Below are 23,591 nucleotides of genomic sequence, written 5' to 3'. Positions count from 1 at the left end.
TTTTATAATTGTTTAAAAGGCGAAATGAAAGAAAAATCTGACATTAAACACATTACTCTCTAGGGGTGTGACAAGATCTCTTGGACGAGATTAAATATGTCTTGCGAAATTAATTATGTCACAAGATTTCTCGTGGAGGTGAAATGCTGGTCATTTCTCTAGGTCGCATATGCAGGCTGCATACATCATAAAGCCAGTTTTACTGCATAATATTTACAATTATAAAGTTTACTATTATATTTAGTTAATCATAAATTGTTGTAATATGCTAAAGACTTGCAAATGTAATGCTCAGTTAACTGAAATAAACCAGGCAAAGATTAGACAAATACTAAAGATTTAATTTTAATTGAATGGATTGAAACATTGTTTGACTAAAAGTAAGCATTTTCTCAATCTAAAGTGACAGTAAAGATCAAATGAGCAAAATAAATTTGTTATAATAATGCTGGTTTTTGAATACTACATATTAGTGTAATGTGTTTACTTTATTTGAACCAATTAATATTGCATCATCATTATAATTTTTAAGTTTATTGCTCACTTCTATTATTCTACTGAAAAATATCAAATTACTTCATTATCATTTTGCAAAAAAATGTATTGTTAGGGACAGTCCTAGATTAGTTAAACATTTCAAAATAATATGATTTAAGTTTCCCATTCATTTATTTTATCATTAAGGATTTCTTAAAAAGTGTCGAAATCTCGCCTTGTCTCATGAACACACATCTTGTTTCTGGTCATGTGTATTAAGTGTCTCGCCACACCTCTATTACAAACAAATTTATTTTTTGTTTATTAATTTAAATCCACGTATACACATTTAAAGAGGTCTGAAAAACCTTTAGCCAATGAGTGTCTTCAAAACCAGCTGTCAAAATACATATACACAGCAATCAGAATGTCAAACCATAGAATTTTCTTTAAAATAACATATAAATCCTATTGTAGCCCTGTTTATTACTGTTACACATTACAAACACATTTCTTAATTCACACAAAAGATCTTCAACATGATTGTCTAATTCATTAAGTGCTGCTTTAGGAACACGACAAAGGCACTAAAATATTGAATCGGTCCTAATCAATCATTGACATTTGGCTTTAGATTATCCGTTTAAATATAAGGTGAGAGAAATATGGACAAGAGCTACGCAAATCAAAGCTACATACATAAGTTCTTCAATCCAAGTTCAGTCCAGCTACCGTGTTGCAATCTGAATTGCGTGTTAGAAAACAATATAGTCTTTTCATGGCCTGTATGTTTTTATGACGTCCTTTATGGGTCTCCGGCAGATGGGACAACAAGCATTAATCTGTCTCTTGAGCCTCAGTCCGCAGTCATTACATAGACACATGTGTCCGCATGTATAGATGACGGTATCCACCTCATGATCGAAGCACACTGTACACTCATTGTTTTTGTTGCTCAGGGCCGTGTCTGATGAAGAGAGGCTTGGTGAAACCGGTGGACTGAGAGGAGAGCTGGGGGCCGTCACTAAAGAAAAACACATTGAACAACATCACATACCAGCTTCTGTGTAAAAACGTCTCATTCATAGTCCAAACACATTCTTGTTTCAACTTAAAAATGTCCTTGGTTGAGACATTTTGAGTCCCTATATTTTATTGAGAAGAGTACCTAACTTAACTTAAACTGATAGAGCCATCTCTACTATTTGGTTGAGTTATGTTATGCCAAAAATATCCACTAGATATCAATGTGTCAATCAACAGCACTTGTCACAACACATCTTGTTATATGGATGTCAGAAAGAAAGAAATCACTTCTGCCATGTGAAATGTTCTTGTTTTGAAGGAAACCATATTTTTTTTGACATATTACACTGTAAGAGCACTAACTTTACAAAATTATGTTACATGGTGCCATGAAAAAACTTTCATGAGTTTTTAATAATTTTCAAAAACGTGCTCAACCAAACAGTTGATTTGTCACTTTATGGTAAATGTAGAAAAGCTAAGCTAATGTTTTCAGATCATCCATGTCTGCAGTCAGAATGTACTTTTATTGAGAAATAAACATTTCTGATCATTTACAGCTATAAATATGACACAGCTATTGTTATTTCTTATTGAATATATTGAGAACATTTCTTATGTATGTATTTTTGCCACTTCTGGATATTCTTTTAAAATAAATATAATAATAAATTCATATAATTAATGTATGGAAATCATAATTACTGATTAATTATTCAATAATCACTTCTTAAATGATGTTTTATATTGTTTGAAGGATTGTTTCTAATGTTGGCTTACTTTACACAGCATTGCTGGTTTACAAAAATTTTTTTCATTTATCTAAAAAAGAAAGAAAAAATCCTGTTGCACTACCACACCTGACAGTTTCTGGAATTATAAAAGTCTAAAACTATATTTTGCCTTCTGTTATTCTAGGTTTTAAATGCAGAAAAATTTAATGTCTTTATTTTTGTTACTTTTAGTTTTTTTATTGTTAAAAACAAGAAAAGATTCCTGTTAAAATGAAAACCTAAAATATTTTAATATTTTATACTTCAATAAATAAATAAGATGTAATATACAAAACTGATTTATTTTGATTATGTTTGTAAAAAATTAGTATTATAGTTCATATTTTCCATAGTATGTGTATGAAGCCGTTCTACGTTCTAAATGTGATTGAATTCCTATCGGATATGCACCAAAATCAGGTTTGGACTGACAGTGTGAACAAGGTCTAATACACCTCTTCCTGCATCGGCTGCCTGTGAAAGGCTTGATAGAGCTTGAAATGTAAGTTAAATCGAGGTTTTACAATTTTGAGTAGCATGTTGCATGGACTTTCTTTTCTGTGTCAGTTTTACATATTGGTTACTCAATTGTTTTTCCTATTTTCTTACCATTTTCGCGGGGGTTTGAAAAAGGTTTAAAAATAGGAAAAAACAATTGCGTAATCAATACGTGAAACTGACACGAAAAAGAAAGTCTGTGGTACAGACACGGAAAAATGCGGAGATCCGTGACAATGAATCCGATAAATGAACAAAATATTCTGTGACTACTGAACTTTGTGAGATCATGTTGTAAAATTAGGTAGTAGTCGTATAGTTTGATAATGAAATACAATTAAAAACAAACAGTTGTAAAGGATAAAACCTTGTATGTGGTTCATTCACTTCATGTCTTTAGAGATTAAAAGCTTAAAGGGATACTTCACCGATTTAGCATTCAGCTTTGTATCTGTAGAAACCCGGCAGTATTACTGAATGACCATGTTTCCCTCCCTCATTTCCCCCTTAGAGGAGAGATATCTGCATTTTGGTTCTGCAAAAAAGTCCTCCGATGATGTAATATGACGATTTTTGCATCATCGGAGGACTTTTTTGCAGAACCAAAATGCAGATATCTCTCCTCTCAGGGGGAAATGATGGAGGGAAACATGGTCATTCAGTAATACTGCCGGGTTTCTACAGATACAAAGCTGAATGCTAAATCGGTGAAGTATCCCTTTAAACATGAATCTCTCGTTTTCATTCTTCCTGTTACTTTTACTTTTTTAATACTCAAGTACAATTTTAATGTGGTACTTTTTTACTTTTACTCAAGTATAATTATGCCCGGATACTTTTACTTTTAATTGAGTAAAATTTACACTCAGTACTTGTACTTTCACTTGAGTAACATTTTTGACTACTTTTTACACCTCTGGCAAATCTGGTGTGAACGCACAGTCAGTTCATTTATGGAAAAGAATAGTTTGTACATTCTGCTAGCTATGAAGAGTTTGGTTCCAAAACCAGATAACTCCAGTTTAAAAAAAAACATTATTATGGTATCATGTTTATATTGTGTTTTTATTTTTTAGTTATGAAGGCTTGAATCAAAACAAACGAACTGCAGTTTAATTCATATTAATTTGAATGCACAATCAAAAAAAGAGATTTTTGGATAAAAAAACAAGAGATATCCGGTTTTGGAACCAAACTCTTCATATCGTCTCTTTGTATTTTACAGCGACACAAGGGGGATTAAACGCAGTCTGCATTTTTATTTTTCAAGCTGTAGCAGACACAATATCAGTTCTTTTTCCTTTATTGTTACAATTGAAATGATAAATCCTAGGCAGGAATCACAGGGAATGAGTCTTTAATGAAAAAGGTAACAAAGGCAGTCTGTAGATATCACACAGCACTGGAATGTAACAAAAAGATGCTTGACTCCCAATCCGGGAAAACGAAAGAGATATTCCCTGGAGCTGGCCCGGGGCGCAGCAGTTGACAAATCAGGTACGGAGAAAAACTCCTCAGCCTTCACACACAGCTGAACATCAAACGAGATTGTGGAGGTACTGGACAGGACAGACAAGACAAGGTGAGCTTAATCCAATACACGATACGACACGACAGAGTAAAGCTGTAGAGCATACAGAGAACATGTGTAATTCAATAATCCGACAAAGATACTGCCGAAACAGCCACTAGATAAATGCTAAGGGCAGAGTGGGAACAGGTGTCACAGCAATCAGCGCGAGCGCAGATTGTAATGACAGACAGGTGAGAGGGGAGAGAGAGAGAGGGAGAGAGAGAGTCTGTAATGCTACTAAAAATGAAGGGATGTATGTGAGAGAAAGCGTGTGTATGTGAATAAATGAGTGTATGTGCATGAGTTTGTGTGTATGTGACAAAAAGGCAGACAGAGAAAACCAGATTCATGACAGTACCCCACCTCCAACGAGCGCCTCTAGGCGCTCGCGGAAGGGGGCTGACGGGACCGATAGAAGTCATCAATAAGCGATCGATCCAGGACGTCCCGGGCTGGAATCCACCGCCTCTCCTCTGGACCGTAGCCCTCCCAGTCAACCAAAAACTGGTGGCCACGGCCCCGAGGACGAACATCGAGAAGTCTCCGAACTCTGTAAATAGAGTCCCCCTCATCAAGGGGAGGAGGGGGAAGGGGGGGACGAGTGGGCACATGAATGACCGGTTTAATACACGAAACGTGAAAGACTGGATGAACGCGGCGTAACCGACCGAATAGTTTAAGTTTAACAGCGACAGGACTAATGACTTTGACAATGGAGAATGGACCAACAAAACGGGGCAATAGTTTGCGAGACGTCTCCTGAATAGGGAGATTTCGGGTGGACAACCAAACCTTCTGACCGCAGATATATCTAGGGGACCGAATTCTGCGGCGGTTGGCAGCTCGACGCGTGCGTTCTCTAGTCTGACACAATCTAGATCTCACCCTCCTCCAGGTACGCTTACATCGCTTAATAAACGCTTCGACAGACGGGACCGAGACTCGAGACTCCTGAGCAGAAAAAATAGGCGGCTGGTAACCGAGACAACCCTCAAACGGAGAGAAACCGGTAGCGGACGAAGGGAGAGAATTATGTGCATATTCAGCCCATGATAGCTGATCACACCATGACGCAGGACTAGAGGCGGTAAGACTACGCAACATGCGACCCAAAATCTGATTTGTCCGTTCGGCCTGACCATTGGTCTGAGGATGGAATCCCGACGACAGACTGGGGGAAGCCCCAATCTGGCGACAGAATTCCCTCCAAAACTGAGAGGCAAACTGCGGACCTCTATCAGACACAATGTCCAAGGGGAGACCGTGGATCTTAAAAACGTGATCCACCATAATCTGAGCTGTCTCCTTAGCAGATGGTAATTTAGGAAGCGGAATAAAATGGGCAGCCTTAGAAAAACGGTCCACGACGGTAAGAATGACCGTGTTCCCAGCTGAGATAGGGAGACCGGTAACAAAGTCCATGGCTATATGAGACCAAGGACGTGTGGGAATAGGAAGAGGTCTGAGAAGACCCGCCGGAGGGTTATTACTGGACTTAGTCTGGGCACAAATAGAGCAAGCAGCGACAAACCGCCGAACGTCACGTTCACGAGTGGGCCACCAAAATCTCTGACGGATCGCGGCTAACGTACCTCTGACCCCTGGGTGAGCGACCAACTTAGACGCATGACCCCAACGAAGGACAGACGGACGGACGGACTCGGGAACATATAAAGTTCCCTCGGGAGAGGGAAGGGGTCTCCTAATCTGAGAGAGCGCTTGCTTAACCGTCCGCTCCACCCCCCAGACGGCTGCCCCGACCACACAGTGTTGAGGTAAGATCCCCTCATCGGTCGGGACTCCCTCTGGAGGGTCGAACTGCCGGGAAAGCGCGTCGGGCTTCTGATTCTTCGAACCGGGTCTAAAAGAAATAGAAAAATCAAACCGGTCAAAAAATAAAGCCCAGCGAGCCTGACGAGCGCTCAAACGCTTAGCCGAACGAATATACTCCAAGTTACGATGATCCGTCCAGACAATGAATGGAACACTGGCTCCCTCGAGCCAATGTCGCCATTCACCGAGCGCGAGACGGATCGCCAAAAGCTCTCGGTTACCAACGTCATAGTTGCATTGCGCGGGAGAAAGACGGTGAGAATAAAAAGCGCAAGGATGAATGCGATCATCCTGGGAGGAGCGCTGCGATAAGACAGCTCCGACTCCAATATTAGAGGCATCGACCTCCACAATAAATTGACGCTTAGGATCAGGCGTGATCAGGATAGGTGCGGAGGTAAAAAGTCTCTTAAGCTGATCGAACGCAAATTGAGCAGCCTCGGTCCAAGAAAATCGGGTCTTGGATGAGGTGAGGGCAGTAAGGGGGGCGGCAACCTGACTAAAACCCTGAATAAAGCGCCGGTAAAAATTAGCAAAGCCCAGAAATCTCTGAAGCGCGACTCGAGACTCGGGAACCGGCCAATTTAGAACCGCCTGGACCTTATCAGGATCCATACGAATCCCCTCTGCAGAGACCACCGAACCGAGAAACGTGACTGATTGAGCGTGAAAGACACATTTCTCAGCCTTAACAAAAAGGCGATTCTCTAACAAGCGCTGTAAGACCCGGCGAACGTGTTGTACGTGTACCTGGGGAGACGGTGAGAAAATAAGAATGTCATCAATATACACGAAAACAAAGACGTTCAGCATGTCTCTCAGGACATCGTTAACTAAAGCCTGAAAGACGGACGGAGCGTTTACGAGACCGAACGGTAGGACCCGGTATTCAAAGTGACCGATAGGGGTATTAAAAGCGGTCTTCCACTCGTCCCCCTCTCTAATGCGCACTAGATGGTAGGCGTTACGCAAATCCAATTTAGTGAAGATCTTTGCGCCCTGTAAGATCTCGAAGGCTGATGACATAAGAGGTAAAGGATAACGATTCTTCACCGTTATCTCGTTCAGCCCTCGATAATCGATACACGGACGCAAAGACCCATCCTTCTTCTTGACAAAAAAGAAACCAGCGCCAGCGGGAGACGAAGATGGAACAATAATCCCCGCGTCAAGAGACTCTGTGATATATTTCTCCAGAGCCTCTCGTTCGGGCGCTGAAAGGGAATAAAGTCTACCGCGAGGGGGCGTGGTGTTAGGATGGAGATCAATGGCGCAATCGTAAGGACGGTGAGGCGGTAGAGACACTGCCCGGGAACGGCTGAAGACAGATCGCAGATCATGGTACTCCTTCGGTACCCCAGACAAATCACCTGGTTCCTCCTGGAAAACAGAAACAGAGGTCACGGGAGACACAGCAGACACTAAACAATTAGCATGACAAGACAATTTCCATGAATGAACCCCCCCCTTAACCCAGTCAATCTGAGGATTATGAAGAACAAGCCAAGGGTGTCCTAACACAATAGGGGTAAAGGGAGACTGAAAAATAAAAAAAGAAATAGTCTCTTGATGATTACCGGAAACAATCAGACTAACCGGACAGGTAGAGCGATGAACAGTGGTGAGCTCTCTGCCATCCAGAGCGAAGACGGAGGTGGGTTGAGGCAATTCGACCAATGGAATCCTGTTCCGACGGGCCCACCCCTCATCGACGAAATTGCCCTCGGCTCCCGAGTCAATGAGAGCAAGACCGGCGGCAGAGTGCCCCAACCAGCGGAGATTAGCAGGAATCATAGTCCGGGACCGGGGAGAGGAGGAGATGACAGATGCGCTCACCAGTACTCCTCCGTCTACTGGCGAGCCCTGGCTTTTAAAGGGCAGTTGGAGGCGAAATGACCAGCAGTGCCACAATAGAGACAAAGGCGGTTGATGATTCGACGTTGACGCTCCTCCGAAGAGATGCGGACGCTGCCCAACTGCATGGGCTCGGCTTCAGCCGAGTGACGGGAAGGAATAGCTGGAGATAAAGAGTCAACGACAGAGCTGGGAGTGCGAGCTCGTCTTCTCTGCTCGAAACACCGATCCAGACGGATAGCCAAGTCAATCAATGGGTCGAGCTCAGCAGGAGCGCCTCGAGCATAAATCTCCTCTCTGAGCTCCAAACACAGACCCTCCAAGAAACGGGCGACCAGGGCAGGATCGTTCCACCCACTGGTAGAGGCAAGAGTACGAAACTCAATAGCAAAGTCAGCCACAGATCTCCTTCCCTGACGTAGAGTAGCGAGCAGACGAGAAGCCTCACTGCCAAATACAGACCGATCAAAAACCTTGGTCATCTCCTCCTTGAAGAGACTGTACTTGCTACAGCATATGGCGTTCGCCTCCCACACAGAAGTTCCCCACTCGCGTGCTCGACCCTTCAAAAGGGAGAGCACAAAGGCAACACGAGCCCGATCCTCCGCATACGTCTGAGGCTGAAGCGAAAAGACAACCTCGCATTGGATAAGAAAGGCTCTGCACTCAGCGGGCTCACCGGCATAACTGGATGGGTTGTTAACCCTGGGCTCAGCGGGATGGTGCTGATTAGATGGCACGGCCGCCCCCTGATGAAGATGGAGTAGACGAGCAGACAGATCGGCCACCTGAGCAGATAGGCTCCCCACAGCCCGATGTGCGGCGGCTAGTTGTTCCTCATGCCTGCCAAGCATGGCCCTCTGCACCTCGACTGCTGAAAACACAGACTTCTCCTCTGCAGCCTCCATAATATTGGTCGGATTATTCTGTTACAATTGAAATGATAAATCCTAGGCAGGAATCACAGGGAATGAGTCTTTAATGAAAAAGGTAACAAAGGCAGTCTGTAGATATCACACAGCACTGGAATGTAACTAAAAGATGCTTGACTCCCAATCCGGGAAAACGAAAGAGATATTCCCTGGAGCTGGCCCGGGGCGCAGCAGTTGACAAATCAGGTACGGAGAAAAACTCCTCAGCCTTCACACACAGCTGAACATCAAACGAGATTGTGGAGGTACTGGACAGGACAGACAAGACAAGGTGAGCTTAATCCAATACACGATACGACACGACAGAGTAAAGCTGTAGAGCATACAGAGAACATGTGTAATTCAATAATCCGACAAAGATACTGCCGAAACAGCCACTAGATAAATGCTAAGGGCAGAGTGGGAACAGGTGTCACAGCAATCAGCGCGAGCGCAGATTGTAATGACAGACAGGTGAGAGGGGAGAGAGAGAGAGGGAGAGAGAGAGTCTGTAATGCTACTAAAAATGAAGGGATGTATGTGAGAGAAAGCGTGTGTATGTGAATAAATGAGTGTATGTGCATGAGTTTGTGTGTATGTGACAAAAAGGCAGACAGAGAAAACCAGATTCATGACATTTATATCTTGCTTACCTAAAGAAGATTCAGATGCGGATGAAGATCTGTTGGCGCTGAAGGCCAGATCAGAGTCGCTGTCATCAGCTGTTGAACCCTGAGATGCGGATGAACAGGTGGACGGGCTGGACTGAATTGTTCCTTATAGACACAAACAATAATACACATTAAGCACACTCACTGGATGTCTGTCTGCATTACATTATAAATGACTATAGCAGCTGTACTGTACATGCTTTAAAGTCAATATGACATCACAATGAGTAAAACTAAAGGGCAAAGTCATGCTCTATTTTTGTTAAAAGGTTTGTACAAGATTAAAAAAGAGCATACCTCAAATATTACATACGTTACATCACTCCCAATAGGACATTGAAAAGATCAATGGTATAAAGAAGAGACTTATTTTTTAACAAAGTGCCATTCTGAAGAATTACAGACTTGTATATTTCTAATAGGAGGCAAAAAACGGTGGGTAATCTATCTGCAGAGGAATAAAGTCTCTTCTTTATCTGCGTTTTTTGTTTTCTTTTACTTCACTAAGCTTTTTACTATACTACATTTTATATTAAATTTCATTAAATACATAATTACATTAAAAATCTAGTAGTAAAGTTTTACTTGATTATTTTTTATGTCAAATTAACGTCAAATGCTACATTATTTTTGAATAATTCAACATCCTATTGTCAATTATTCCCTACATACCCAATATCCTGAGTCGGTTCACGGCCCCATGCAGCGTGAAGAAAGCCCACAGAACCTGAGAGGAATCGACACACAGGAGACGGCCACGCGCCCCTCCGTTAATCCCGTGATGCACCTCTCCGTTGGCCAGAAAGGTAAAGCTGAGCACATCACCTGCCGTTGGCACAGGAAAACCTCTGTACACCACCCAGTACTCCTTCCGGTCCAGAAGCACTTCTGGATCGGCCGGAAGCTCGCCGGCATTGAGGGTGCCCGGATCGCACGAGGTCATACCAAAAAGAAGTGCCCCGAAGTACGGCAAGCCGAGATGTCCTACCTCCACATACAGTGTCTCGCCCACTCGGACAGGCCTGTCACTGAACATCAACGTCCTACTGCTGTCCAAAAAGTGTGTACACGCGACCGTGCGGTCGTTGGAGAGGACAACGTCCGGACCTCGCACTGGGTGAAAATGCAGATCAGTGTCAAGAGGCGAGGACGGTCCACGGGCTGCTCTTTGGGTGGTGATGATGTTGGATGATGAGGGCGTAGAGGAGGTGGAGCAGCACGGGGTGAGCTGGTTGTAGCTGCTGAGCTGCAGCGTGGCGAACTTGGCCGCGGCGGCCTGGTTGGTCTCCAACTGGTTGTTGCTGTAATTGGCCGAGTCATGGTTGCTCTGGGGAAGATACGCGCTGAGTCGAGCGGTATTCAGACAGCCCGTGCCCACGCTGTCGGCAAATGTGCTCTCTGAAAAAGAAAAGGGAGGTCAGGGACTGATTCATGAATTATTCTGCTCTAATAACAAATCTGTGTCTATGGGTGCATTCACACTGCTACCCAATGTGTTCCAAATGTAAGCTGTGACCTTCGGTAGCTGACTTTTTTGAAACAGCACTGCAAAAAATGAATTCCTTGCATAGTATTTTTGTCTTGTTTTTAGTAAAAATATCAAAAAGTTCTTAAATGAAGATGTATTTTCTTGATGAGCAAAATGTCCTAAGAAAATAAGTCTAGTTTTTAGACAAAAAATATATAATTTAAACGAATTTGTGCTAAATTTGTGCTTAAAACAAGCAAAAAAATCTGCCAATGGAATAAGACATTTTTTGCTACATTTTTCTTGTATTAAGTAAATTCAAGAAAGAATTCTCAAATTCGTGTCTAGTTTGCCGCTTGAACATTTTAAGCTTACTTGCTTTATTCGCGCGTGAAAGCCACGCGTGAAATTCTAGTCATTGAGACATTCAGGCAGAAATTCGCGTCATGGGAGGGGCTTCTGCGATTCCACTCACATCCTGTAATCACGTCACTACTAGAGCAAGCTCCTGATTGGTTAACACGTTTTTCCGCCAAAGTTCAGATTTTTCAACTCGCGCTTTTGCCACGGCAACGCTCAATTTGCGCCATTCGCGCAAACTAGACTCGCAAATGAGGCGGAATTGCATCTACCACTCTGCGCTAATCGCCTTATTCGCGCCGCGAGACCTCCAGACGCGCATCAACGCATCTTCACATTGACTTAACAATGAAATCACTTGCGCATGACGCCTGTACCGCGGCTGGTATGAATGCAGCATAAGGTCCACTCGTGGCACCGACACTGCGTAGTAGTGTTGTAGTCAAGACCAACTAAACTGAGACCAAGTCATGACCAAGACAGGCCGAGACCAAGTCAAGACCAAGACCATTGCGAGTCACTGCATTAAAACACTTATGATAAAATGTGGAATATGCATATGATTAGGCACTTCTTGTCTGTGTGTGTGCATGTGCGTGCGTGTGTGTGCCATCAGAGAAGTTGATTAAATAATCAAAGGCATCACTAAAGAGCTGAAATCAACTTAACCATTTGTCTTTCCATGGCTTGCCATTATACAATGCAGGTGTTTTTAGTAATAAAATTAGAAAAACTGTCAGTAGGAGAAACTTAAACAATGTTTAAACCAGGGGTCTCAAACTCAAATTGGCTTGGGGCCATTTCTGAAATTGACATTTCATCGGAGGGCCGCAGGGCTATTTTAAAGTTAAAAAAGTACAATATTTCTGTAAATGTACTGTTTAAATTCTATTATTTAATGTATAATAATAGCAGTGGTTTTTATCTTTTAAATTTACATTTCATATAAGTAAATCATTTCTTAACCTTCTCTTTAATAACTAAGGCCTATTAAAACCTTGCACTAAACTAACAAATAAAATTTCTTTATACATTTATAAACTATTATAAAAAATTACCATCAGTAAGTGTTTGTGTTTTGATTTATTTTGGATTGTTTTCAGTCATAATATTGACTTTATTATGTTCCATCTTTGTTATTCCACAGTTTTAATGAATTTGCTATTATATGTGGAAAAATATGAATAAGTGAAAGTGATTCTAAAACTTTTAAATGGGTAGTCAATGTTACATAAGCTAATAAACAGAAAAAAATATAATACTGCTCTGTGTAATTGCATAGTAAGCTACATAATAATATATTATACTTCATAATAGCAGTACATACTTTTATCCTCTGTATGTTTCTCCTCATCTTTCCTCTTTTCTTAACCTGGGCACTTTGATGGCTCTTTTCTTAACTGTAGTTTATGTGTTGGATTACATCTACGGCTCTGCCTCATATATGCGATGTCTCCAGAAGGTGACTTGTTGATGTGAACCCCACCGCGGCTCTTCTCCGAGTAACAGCTGATATCCACCCGGAAGTAACAAATCCTCTCTGGACAAACACTGCAAAGTCCCGACCAGATTAACTGATTGCATGATATGATTGACGTGAGGTTCAGATGAGGAACTAAGGTCCGATCACGCATTCCGCTATCCTCGCAATCACGGAGCGCGTGCGGCTCATGGTTGCTTAGCAACGGGTGAGGCCACGCCACGGAGCGCAACTTCCGCTCCCGAGCACTTTAGAAAGTAAAAACCGCCTTGACTCGTTTTAACACGCGTTGTTAGACGCGAGATGTGAACGAACCCTTAAACGTTTAAATTAAAAATGAAACGAATATGAAACAAAGTGAATAAAAATCTTTCTGCGGGCCAGATTATGTTATATTGTCGGAAAGGTGCCGCGGGCCGCAGAGAGGGGGAGGGCGGGCCTCAAATGGCCCGCGGGCCGGGAGTTTGAGACCACTGGTTTAAACAATGCCAACATCAAATGCCAAACCTGAATAAACTGCATAAAATTAATGATAAAAAATACAAGTGTGATGTGCTCAGCAAAAAATGATTTAATATTTTAGTACTTTTGTCTTTTTTTAGTAAAAATATCTGAAAATTCTTGAATTAAGATGCTTTTTCTTGATGAGCAAAATGACCTAGGAAAATAAGTCTAGTTTTTAGACCAAAAATATCAAATTCAAGTGATTTTGTGCATAAAACAAGCAAAAAAAATCTGCCAATGGGTTAAGCAAAAAATCTTGAACATTTTTCATAAACACTAAATTCAAGAATAATTCAAGAAAAATTTGCTTACCGCATTGGCAGATTTTTTTTTGCCTGTTTTATGCACAAAACCACTAAAATTTTATATTTTTGCTCTAAAAACTAGACTTATTTTCTTGGGTTGTTTTGTTCATCAAGAAAAAGCATCTTAATTTAAGAATTTGTACATATTTTTACCGAAAACAAGACAAAAATACCAAGAATTTTTTTTCTTGAAAATCATTTTTTTGCACTGTACCATCAGTTGGGGTCTTGACCGGTCTTGAAATAAAATTCGGAGTCCTCTTTGTCTGAGACCGAGACGAGACGAGTCCTTTTTGCGGTCGATTCCAAGACGAGACCAAGTGGTCTTGAGACCGGTCTTGAGACCGAGACTTGTCTCGAGAACTACAACACTACTGCGTAGATATGTTGGAGGGGGTGTTTTAAAAAGGCGTTTTAGGAAGGCGTAGATGAACCTTTACATTTACAAAAAACATCTCTTTGAGTTTGAGACTTTAATCTTTGCAACATTACAGCTTTTAAGACTCCAAAGAAAAGGAAAACATGAAATCGCATAATATGACTCCTTTAGTTCGATGCGCTCTCATTTGTAAGTCTGCTAAGTAAATAAATGTAAATCTATTTTAAAACGCAAGAACATTCCTGTGTAAACGGATATGCTTATTCACTCCGCACCTGCCGGCTCTCTGTTATTGTGCTTTAGTTGACATATGCAGGTCCGTCCAAAAGCATTTTATTGGTATCTGATATGAGCCATTTAAAAGGTCACCTGAACAACAAAATGGTTGTAGATGTGAAAACACAGCGAAAGAGGCAGAAAAAGTTGTGACTGCTATCGGAATCGTAGGTTTGGAAAAAAATGTATTTGGAAAATGGATCGGACAAACAGATTGGTAGAAATCCTTTGCCAACACCAGCTGAAACACTAAAGACGTTGAATGCTGCCATCATAAGCTTGATTTTATGTGACATTTTAGTTTGTTGTTGTCAATGTCCCAATGGCCCTACTGAAAAATCCAGCTCAGACCAGCACAAGCTGGCGAGCTGGTTTTAGCTGGTCTCCCAGCTTGGTTTTAGCTGGTTTTGCTGAAACCAGCTTTGCCAGGCTGTAAGAGAACCAGCCTAAACCAGCTACTACCACCTTAACCCCGCTAAAACCAGCTTCCAGCCCACGCCGGTCCCAGCTGGATTCCTCAGTAGGGGGGACAGAGATTCTGCCTTTTTTAAAGCATTAAATTAGATGTTCATGATATATATTTTGGTTGCATTCATGAGTTATTAAAAATGTAATTGCTTAACTACGCTTGTACTATTAAAGTACAGATAAATTAATCGATTGAATAAAATACTTTGATCCATGCGCAAATATCGCACCGTCTGCGGACATAATCAATACTATATCGTATCCCAATGAATTGCCCGATTTACACCCCTAAAAATTAGGGGTCCCAAAACTCTACTGAAATCATGATTTATTGTGAATCAATGTATCTGTCTATCCTCATTTAAAGCAAACAACTTGACTGACAGCTCAGACAAAACATGTCTATAGGTCTGGATCTGGTCAGCTTTTCCAGGATGCTGGAATTTTTTCTTTAGGAATAGACAGCGTGTTGACCAAACATGGTCAGTGATCTCATCACACAGAAGAAAAACTGTTCTTGACGACTGCTGAGAACGAGCCAGTAAGAAAGAAAGAGCGGACAAAATAATTCACTGTGTCCCATTCTCAGGTGTGAGCTACTGGTGTTCATTCAGCGTGTGAGATTCATTCGGCTGCCAAACTGAATCAGTCAGTCAGGGTGGGACAGTGAATCATGGCACCTCAGTCGTGATGGCTGTTCCTCTGGCATGCAGCGTTTCAGTGCGGCTGACGTAGATCCAACAAAACCCTGAGACCATTATCTTATCGTGTCTACAACGAAATGGCATGAATCTTAAGATGTGTAAGATGAAGACGTAGCATGTCTAGATGGTAAACCCTCACCCCCAGGTGGCAGCAAGTGCAGTATTGCAGGACAAGGTTTACAGTACCATCTACACACGACTGCCTTTACTGTACCAATCATTCAACGCAGGAATAGCAGGAAAGCCAGAGTGTCACGGCCAGATTAACATATCCCAGACGACTCTTCTCTGACCCACATGGAGCTGCTAGTTTATGAAAGCAGTGGCATGCCAAAAATCTGTGGGGCCTCCCAGCAAAACAGGCTGAGATGCCATACATGCAACTTTGTAGCAGGACTGGGGATAAAGGTTAATAAGTGATACATGTGCTAAAGAAAATTCACCAACTATCGAAGCCTTTCATTTACAATGAATCAATTTGTTGTTGGTACAAATCTTGTATAAAAGCAGTATTACACTCCCGGTCATGCTGTGAGACTTAGGTCTGCACCATATTGAAGACCATAGTCTATGGTCACAGCAGCCACAACTACCAGAGGATGATCAATAAAACACTCACAGGAGGTTCACAACAAGATTAAAATATGCCCGGGATATGTTGTGCCGTTGATTGTAACAACAGTCGTCAGAGAAACCTCGAAATTGGATTGGCTTTAATCAGAACTGACCACTAAGGATAACATAAATGCTTGCCTATTATTAAATAAATAGTAAAAAATTTTATTAAAGTAATTTAAAGTAATTAAATAATCAACTAAACTGTCAGTGATAAAATAAGAACGAATAACTGATAAATAAATATAACATCAAGATACAGTTGCACATAGTGCTTTAAGTACTCTCTCTTTTTTGATTAACACATACCGCAGTCCCTTTAAAAACCTACAGTAATGCATGGATACAATAGCCATACGTACATCCTAAACTACTTTTAACTGTTCACTTTACACATTTTTACTTCTTACATATTATGTGTTTGTAAACAAAGATGACGTATTTTGTGGGTGGAGCCCAACTGGTGGCAACAAGTGACAGCTCTGCAGTAGCGGTGTGAATTGTTTTAGTGTTAAACTGTGATTGTTATGGATCCTGTGTCCTGTCAAAGTCTGTTTCCCTTTAGTGCAATGTTTCTGAAAGTGTTTTCATCACGTTACATTTATTAAAATAAATTAAAAGTTTAAATATGTTGGCTACTGAGATGTGTGCAAGTATGTAATGTATATGTATTGTTCTTTATTGGTAAATCAAATATTTTTACAGGATAAATAGCTAAAGCAATACTAGCATGTATTCTATATAATACCATTTATTAAATATTTCAGAATTTTCCGAATGTTCTATTATTTCTTCCTTATATTTATATACAATTATATACATACAATTTAATATGCATAGGCCTTTTTATAGAGGGTATGCATTGACGTTACTTTTCCACATGACCATGCCAGAACTCGCCCTGTTGAGTGGCAAACATTCAACGAAATGGCTGGCTTTCATAGCGGCTGCTGCGAAAATGCCAGTAAAACTGACTATTATCAGCTTAAATTGAATTTAGTTGGACTTTAGGGATGCACGATATATCAGCCGACATATCGTTATCGGCCGATAACTGCTTATTTTTAATATTATCGGTTATCGGTCTGATAGCAAACTTAGGCCGATAAATGAAAGCCGATAAATTATGGATTATTTTGGTTTGTTGAACAACTTCACTTGCTCATTGCTGGCCATGTGGAGTTTTGATTGGTGATTTCTGTGACATAGCACAAAGATGACACGTGTTGCGGGCTTAAGAAGAGTATGTTAGTCTAGCGCAAAGACAAGATGTCTGCGGTCTGGGAGTTTTGCATTGTGAAATTAATATGAATATTTATCGGCCTATATATATCGGTTATCGGCCCCCAAATATAAAGAGTTATCGGTTATCGGCTAGGGTTGCCGCGGTGACGGAATTTTCCCACCGGTTAATCAGCGCGTCACAAACTCGGTGATCCCGGTATCACCGAGTGGGAGGGGCTTATAAATGCGCATGCAGACGTGCACATTTTGCTTTCACTTTTGAATTACGCAACTGTTTAAATGCATCGCTTGCGTAAGCTGCGTTAAATCGCCTATGAATTTGCGTGCAATGTGAGTGCAACAGCTGGTTTACTTAAGTGCTTGAGTCAATGTGCGCAGGTAATTCTCAAAGAACCAGCCAGTCCCAAGCAGAGCAACCGGCTACTTCTCTATAAAAGCGCTGCTTGAATGATGGGTTTAATATTTTTCTTGATGAAAAACACAACAACAAAACGATCTCGCTTATATTAAACATCATATATGTATATTGTAACAAAACGAGCAAAGCACGCGGCTTCTGTCATCATCTGGTCAGTCAGCTCGCCTTGCAAACTCTGACAGAAATAAATGAAATCTGACACCTGCGGCTGCTCTGTGACGTGACGCGCGTTCAGCCCCGCTGAATTCAGACAACAGACACATTCAGTTGTAAGTGCTTGCTCTCTCTAACTAAACTAAATTATTTAATTAAACTAAAATATCAAAACGACGGTGAAAGACGGTGTCGCGGTGGGCAAGTGATATAACCGGTGAGAGGCTGAAGCACCGGTTATCACCGTTTCACCGACTATCGCGGCAAGCCTATTATCGGCCAAAATTTCCATACCGGTGCATCCCTATTGGACTTGACAGCAGAGGTGGACAATACACTGAAAAAAAATGATTAATTCAATTTACTCAATTTTTTAAGTTAAGTGGTCGCAATCAATTTATTTAAGCTACATTTAAACAAAAGTTTTTGATTTAGTTTTTCTAAAAAAAAATTGTTTAAATGTAGGTTTAAAAAAATTGATTGCGACCACTTACCTTAAAAAACAAAAGAGTAAATTGAATAAATAATTTTTTTCAGTGTATACTTAGTTACATTAGTTACATTTTCTAAGCATCTGTGCTTTAATTAGGATGTTTGTATTGGGAAAAACATTACTTCACTACATCCTAAAGCATAGAGTCTACTGTGTATTCTTTAATATTGCATATTAAAATTAATTTAATACCTAATTACATTAAAATTGTGTACTTTTACTTGAGTAAAAGTATGTTAATGTAGTTAAATATTAAATGTAAAACAAAAACTTGTATTTATGTAATGTAATAGAATAAACATTATGATAATATGCTTTGGAATGTATGTTTTCCAAAGAAAAACACGGATAAAATACAAATACTGGAAAAATGATTTTGATGCGTTTTCACTGCGTTTTCGCCGATTTCACACTGTACACAAATGCTGCCACTATGTCTTTTGCCACTCAGTGATAATAAAATAATAGAAATAACGAAAAAATTATCAAATATTTAATAAATTATATTATAGAATACGTGATATTTTTGCTTTTTTAGTATAATCCATTCAAATCTTTCTAAATAAATCAAAAACGTAACATGATGAAACCCTATAATAGTAGGGATCAGACTTCGGCAGAGACATCTTCTCTAATTATTTTCTAATATAAGTAATATAATCACACTCAAGATTAACTTTAATTTAAACAAAGTTTTGCTATGTAGCACTCTGACAAAAAATTAAAATGCAATGTTTTGATAAAAAATTTTTGTTTGTTTTTAATTTGAGTATTTTGGAAAAGATAAATAATTACATTTTATGAATTCATAAACGCTGTTTGATAAGTGAAATGTAATTAACCAATTAAAGAAAATATAAAGTGAAAATACAGAATCCAGCGAATGGGATTTAAATTAAATAATTCTACACGTTTTAAGCATAAGAGTTTGTTTAAAAATGGTCCAAGCACAAGTCAAGTGTGTGGCAAATAATTTAAGTAATTTCATTTTGATTGTTCAAGCTTTTAACCTTCAGGATGAATTTGTGGTGCTCCAATATTTTCAAAGGATGCTCCTTAATTTTTGCTGGTGCTCCTGATTTTTACATTTGGAAGCACCAGTACCTATTAAAAAAGTTAATTTCGAGCCCTGTACTGGCTTGTAAACGCAACCAAAAAGGAAACCACTGCAGCAGATTGTAATGATTGTTTGCAACAATATCCATCAAGGACTGATCTTTCAAGAGAAAAATATACGATCTGAGCACTTACCCAACAATGTAACTTCCTGTGTGATTCCATAGATATCAATGATGGCCCAGAGCGGGCAGGCAACATTTAAGCCGCAGTGAAAGAGAATGGGCTCGCCGTCATTGACGCTGTAAAAGACCCGGCCGTGCCGGTCAGCCCAAAAGGCCAATACATTGTCCCGTATGGCCAGCCTCTCAGGCAGGGCCTTAGCCCAGTATCCGTGCCGCGTCACAAGGTCTGGACAAGCATATTTGGGGATGTCGCCTAGGGTGAGCTCACTAGGGTCTGTGCTGGTGAAACCGAAGCGAAGAGCCCCACTCCAACCCGTATGAACTCCGGAGAGGCGCACACGGACCTTCTCGTACAAGCGCACGGGTCGCTGGCTGAAGGTTATGCCGTTGCAGAAGCTGTTCTTGCGTGTGGCCCGCCGCAGTTGTGCGTCCAGCCGAATGTTCTTGCCCTTGGCGTGAGGGTGAAAACGGGGAGACTCTGCGTTGATTGGAGGTGCAGATGAGCGGCGCTCCACTCCACTGTTGGTAATAGTGCAGTACTGCCTGCTGGCCACTGGGCGATGCTGTAGACTTGCATCTGTTAAAACATCAGAGAACATGAGAAACAATATAACACCTCATGATACCTGTAATATAATACAAGTATGTGCTTCATGTATAAAGTATATCATAGTTTTAAAAAGTGCTTTCTCATCAATTCATTTATGAGATGATGTAACATGAGAAAATATTTTGGGGTTTTTTAGGTCACTATGCAATGTACGCAATTTTGTGGTATTAACTCCTCTGTACCTCCTTTGAAAGATTTTAGTTAGATTTGATAACTTTTATTAAATGACACAAAATGCTGATAAGATCATACTCATACGAGCTCTGGTTTTCACCATATTCACCTCTTAAGGGCACTGAAAAGGCGACATCATTCCAGGAAGCGGTATATAAAAGGCAACAGTAAATAGTATGAAGCTGACAGTGTTGACAGATCCCCCATCAGTCATAGAACAGACAGTCGTATCAAAGACGAGCAAATATGCAGCAGTAAATCTTTTGTGCTGTTTTTTCACTGCTTGAAATGAGAGATGAATGCGTCTGAAATAGCTCTTCACAAGAAAACAACTTCAACCTGATCTAGCACAGCCATTATTAAAATACAAGAATCTCAATCAAAATGTCCAGGATATATTTTACCTTAAAAACAGCATGTTGCAAAATGATGCTATAATATTCTTACAGGAACCATTGGATTTTTTTTCTTGTTTTGCATGGGTAATATTTTTTTTGCATTACAATAATATTGGTGGCAACAACTAATGTGCTTAATTATCATGAAACTAATCATAATTCAACAAGCCCTTTAATAGTCCCTTTCTACTTAACAGATAACAGATCATGTGTGAAAAGAACCTTTCTGAAAAATCACTGCTGCCAATTAACCAATAAGAGAGGTTCAGGGCTCAACGCAAATAATTTTTTATACTGGCCCAGTCAGGCCAGTGGTTCAGATTTTCACGCGCCCTGCCAAAATTTTCCCTGGCCCCAATAAAAAAATGTCAGTGTCACATATTTAAAAATAATAATTCAAGTCAAATATAATTGTATACATATACAACAGACATGTTCCAATGAAAAAAGGCTCCCAACTTTGCTGCTTCATCTGTAAACTTGTGCAAAATATTGCATCTTTTCTTTCGTTGTGTTTTACCCTAGTAAATGTCTGCTTCCAAGATGTTAAATAAATAATATACATTGATGAAAATATATTTTAGTGAATGAGGGTGAAGCACTGGCCCGATCAGGCAAGTGACAATACTTTGGCCCGAACATCTTTCACGCTTGCCCCGAGCCACCAGGCAGTCCTTTATGTTGAGCCCTGGAGGTTGTAAGCTTCCCAGTAATTAGCTGTTGAGCGCTATGTGTGAATGGAGAATAAAGATTACCGGGATTAGAACGGATGACGTCAAAACGCACCCACAGCTTTGCGCCAATCATAACGTTTTGATACAGATGACATGTTTACCCCCACACATTTCTCACCACACGCACGCTGATTAAAGTCAAGTATACCTTAAGTTAACGTCCACATCTTTTTACCAAAGTTGTTTAAAACAGCTTACCATCTATTTGCCGAATTGCCCACATCCTTGCACACTCTCTGTGAAGCCTAATATGTAATCATTACTGCTGTTCAAATGTATTATTTATGAAATGTAATGGAGTAAAAATGATAATAATATGCTTTGGAATGTATGTTTTCCAAAGAAAAACACGGATAAAATACAAATACTTGTAAAATACGTTTAAGTAGAAAGTGAAACCTCTGCTTGATAGTGACCCTAGCAACTTATCAACCCACCTGTGGTCTGTGGACGTTGGCACGAACGATCAATTTATTTCACCTTTCTGTGTTTTTTGGCAGTCTGTAAAACGATAGCTCTGAATTCTTGTTAATCTGTTAGTACAGTCTATCACACTGTTTCCCATTTAGATGTGTTTTCACCGATGTCACGCTCAGTCTTTTGCCACTCGTAACCGCAGTCCCTCTTGCCGACGGTGACGTCATGTGCATAACCTCTATTGTAATATTTATTTATTACATATTTTTATATTAGCTTGGCTTGGTTTACATATGTTAACATTTTAAACAATACTTAAACATATCAACCAGTCAAATAAAATGAAATACAATCAACAAGTAAAACAAACAAGTTTTAAGTAGTCTATATCAAAAAGTAGCTCTCCAGATTGTTTTATTCATTGTGGTAGACCTTGCCCACAAAAAGGTTGGAGACCCCTGGTGTACACAGCTACCTACATCATATATTCATATCTCGTGCCTCGCTCTAAATAACTTGTGAATTCTCTGTTTGAGTTAAACTTTTTCAACTTGCGTGGATAACATATTTTGAAGCCAATAGCATGGGTTTAGGTCATTTGCATGGCCCCACGCCAATTCTATTTGTCTATTTCATGTCTTATTTAGCCTTGCATTAGGGCATTGGTGTCTTGCCATGGTACAGTTTGTGTGAAATCTGACTCCAGCATCGCAAGCATAGTTAGCCGCCTGTAACCCATAGTGACTTGATATTTACTTGCGGGGAGGCAGATGGATTTGCAGACACACAAACAGATGAGCAGGGTGATAAAAGAGATTTGAACACATAATCCGAAAACCCACAATTCATACGTGCGTATTGGACCATGGAGGTCGTACCGAACGGTTCAATATAAAATATTGAGAATTGAGGTCCCTACAACATTTCTTCAGAATGAAGCAGATTTGAAGCCAAAGTATTTAATGAACGTATAATACGACACTGAGAGCATTCAGATAAAGTCTGTATAAAGTCATTTCAGATAATTGTTTCTTCTGAAAAAGGTTCTATATGGCATCACCGTGATGCAGGTAATCAGCGAAATATAGTTAAGGGACGTTCACACTATGAATAATATCAATAACTAAAAATATAGTAAAAAAAACTTTCTAAATTAAAGACAATAATAGAGTTCACACCAGAACTAGCACAATACAGATACAATGAACAATATCGTTGGGATCATTGTCGGAGCAATTTTTCCAATTGACAGCCAATCAAATCTATTTAATTTTGAAGTGCTTGCATATTTGATCATAAAAGCACATGACACTGTGGAGAAGCTCTTTGCTGAGATCCATTGCATAAATTGACTATGCAATGTTTTTAATCTACTACATTGAATACAGCAATACATAAGATGATAGATTACACAAACAATTCACTATTTAGAGATACACGAAACGCATCTTGCTGATTATAGCCGCTGCAAATGCAACAAGACAAGCATAATTACACTTTCAATGACATGTAAACAAGTTTTTATTAAAGGAA

General features: G+C 40.1%; 1 protein-coding gene across 2 annotated transcripts in view; it reads right to left on the bottom strand.

The window, feature by feature from the left end:
- Window positions 1–555: 555 nt before the first annotated feature.
- Window positions 556–23,591, bottom strand: part of neurl1b (neuralized E3 ubiquitin protein ligase 1B) — a 69,746-nt gene continuing 46,710 nt past the window's right edge. For both annotated transcript variants that reach the window (XM_055178139.2, XM_055178141.2), the window contains exons 2-5: window positions 19,736–20,302; window positions 10,289–11,014; window positions 9,599–9,721; window positions 556–1,501 (exon numbers count right to left, since the gene is read on the bottom strand). In XM_055178139.2, the coding sequence (XP_055034114.2) occupies window positions 1,254–1,501; window positions 9,599–9,721; window positions 10,289–11,014; window positions 19,736–20,302 (1,664 nt within the window). In that variant the 3' untranslated portion in view covers window positions 556–1,253. The remainder of the gene's footprint in view (window positions 1,502–9,598; window positions 9,722–10,288; window positions 11,015–19,735; window positions 20,303–23,591) is intronic.

The sequence above is a fragment of the Misgurnus anguillicaudatus genome, chromosome 16, assembly GCF_027580225.2.
Source record: "Misgurnus anguillicaudatus chromosome 16, ASM2758022v2, whole genome shotgun sequence".
NCBI classification, from domain to species: domain Eukaryota; kingdom Metazoa; phylum Chordata; class Actinopteri; order Cypriniformes; family Cobitidae; genus Misgurnus; species Misgurnus anguillicaudatus.
The sequence above is the reverse complement of the archived record's forward strand: the minus strand, read 5'-3'. Positions and strand labels throughout refer to the sequence as shown.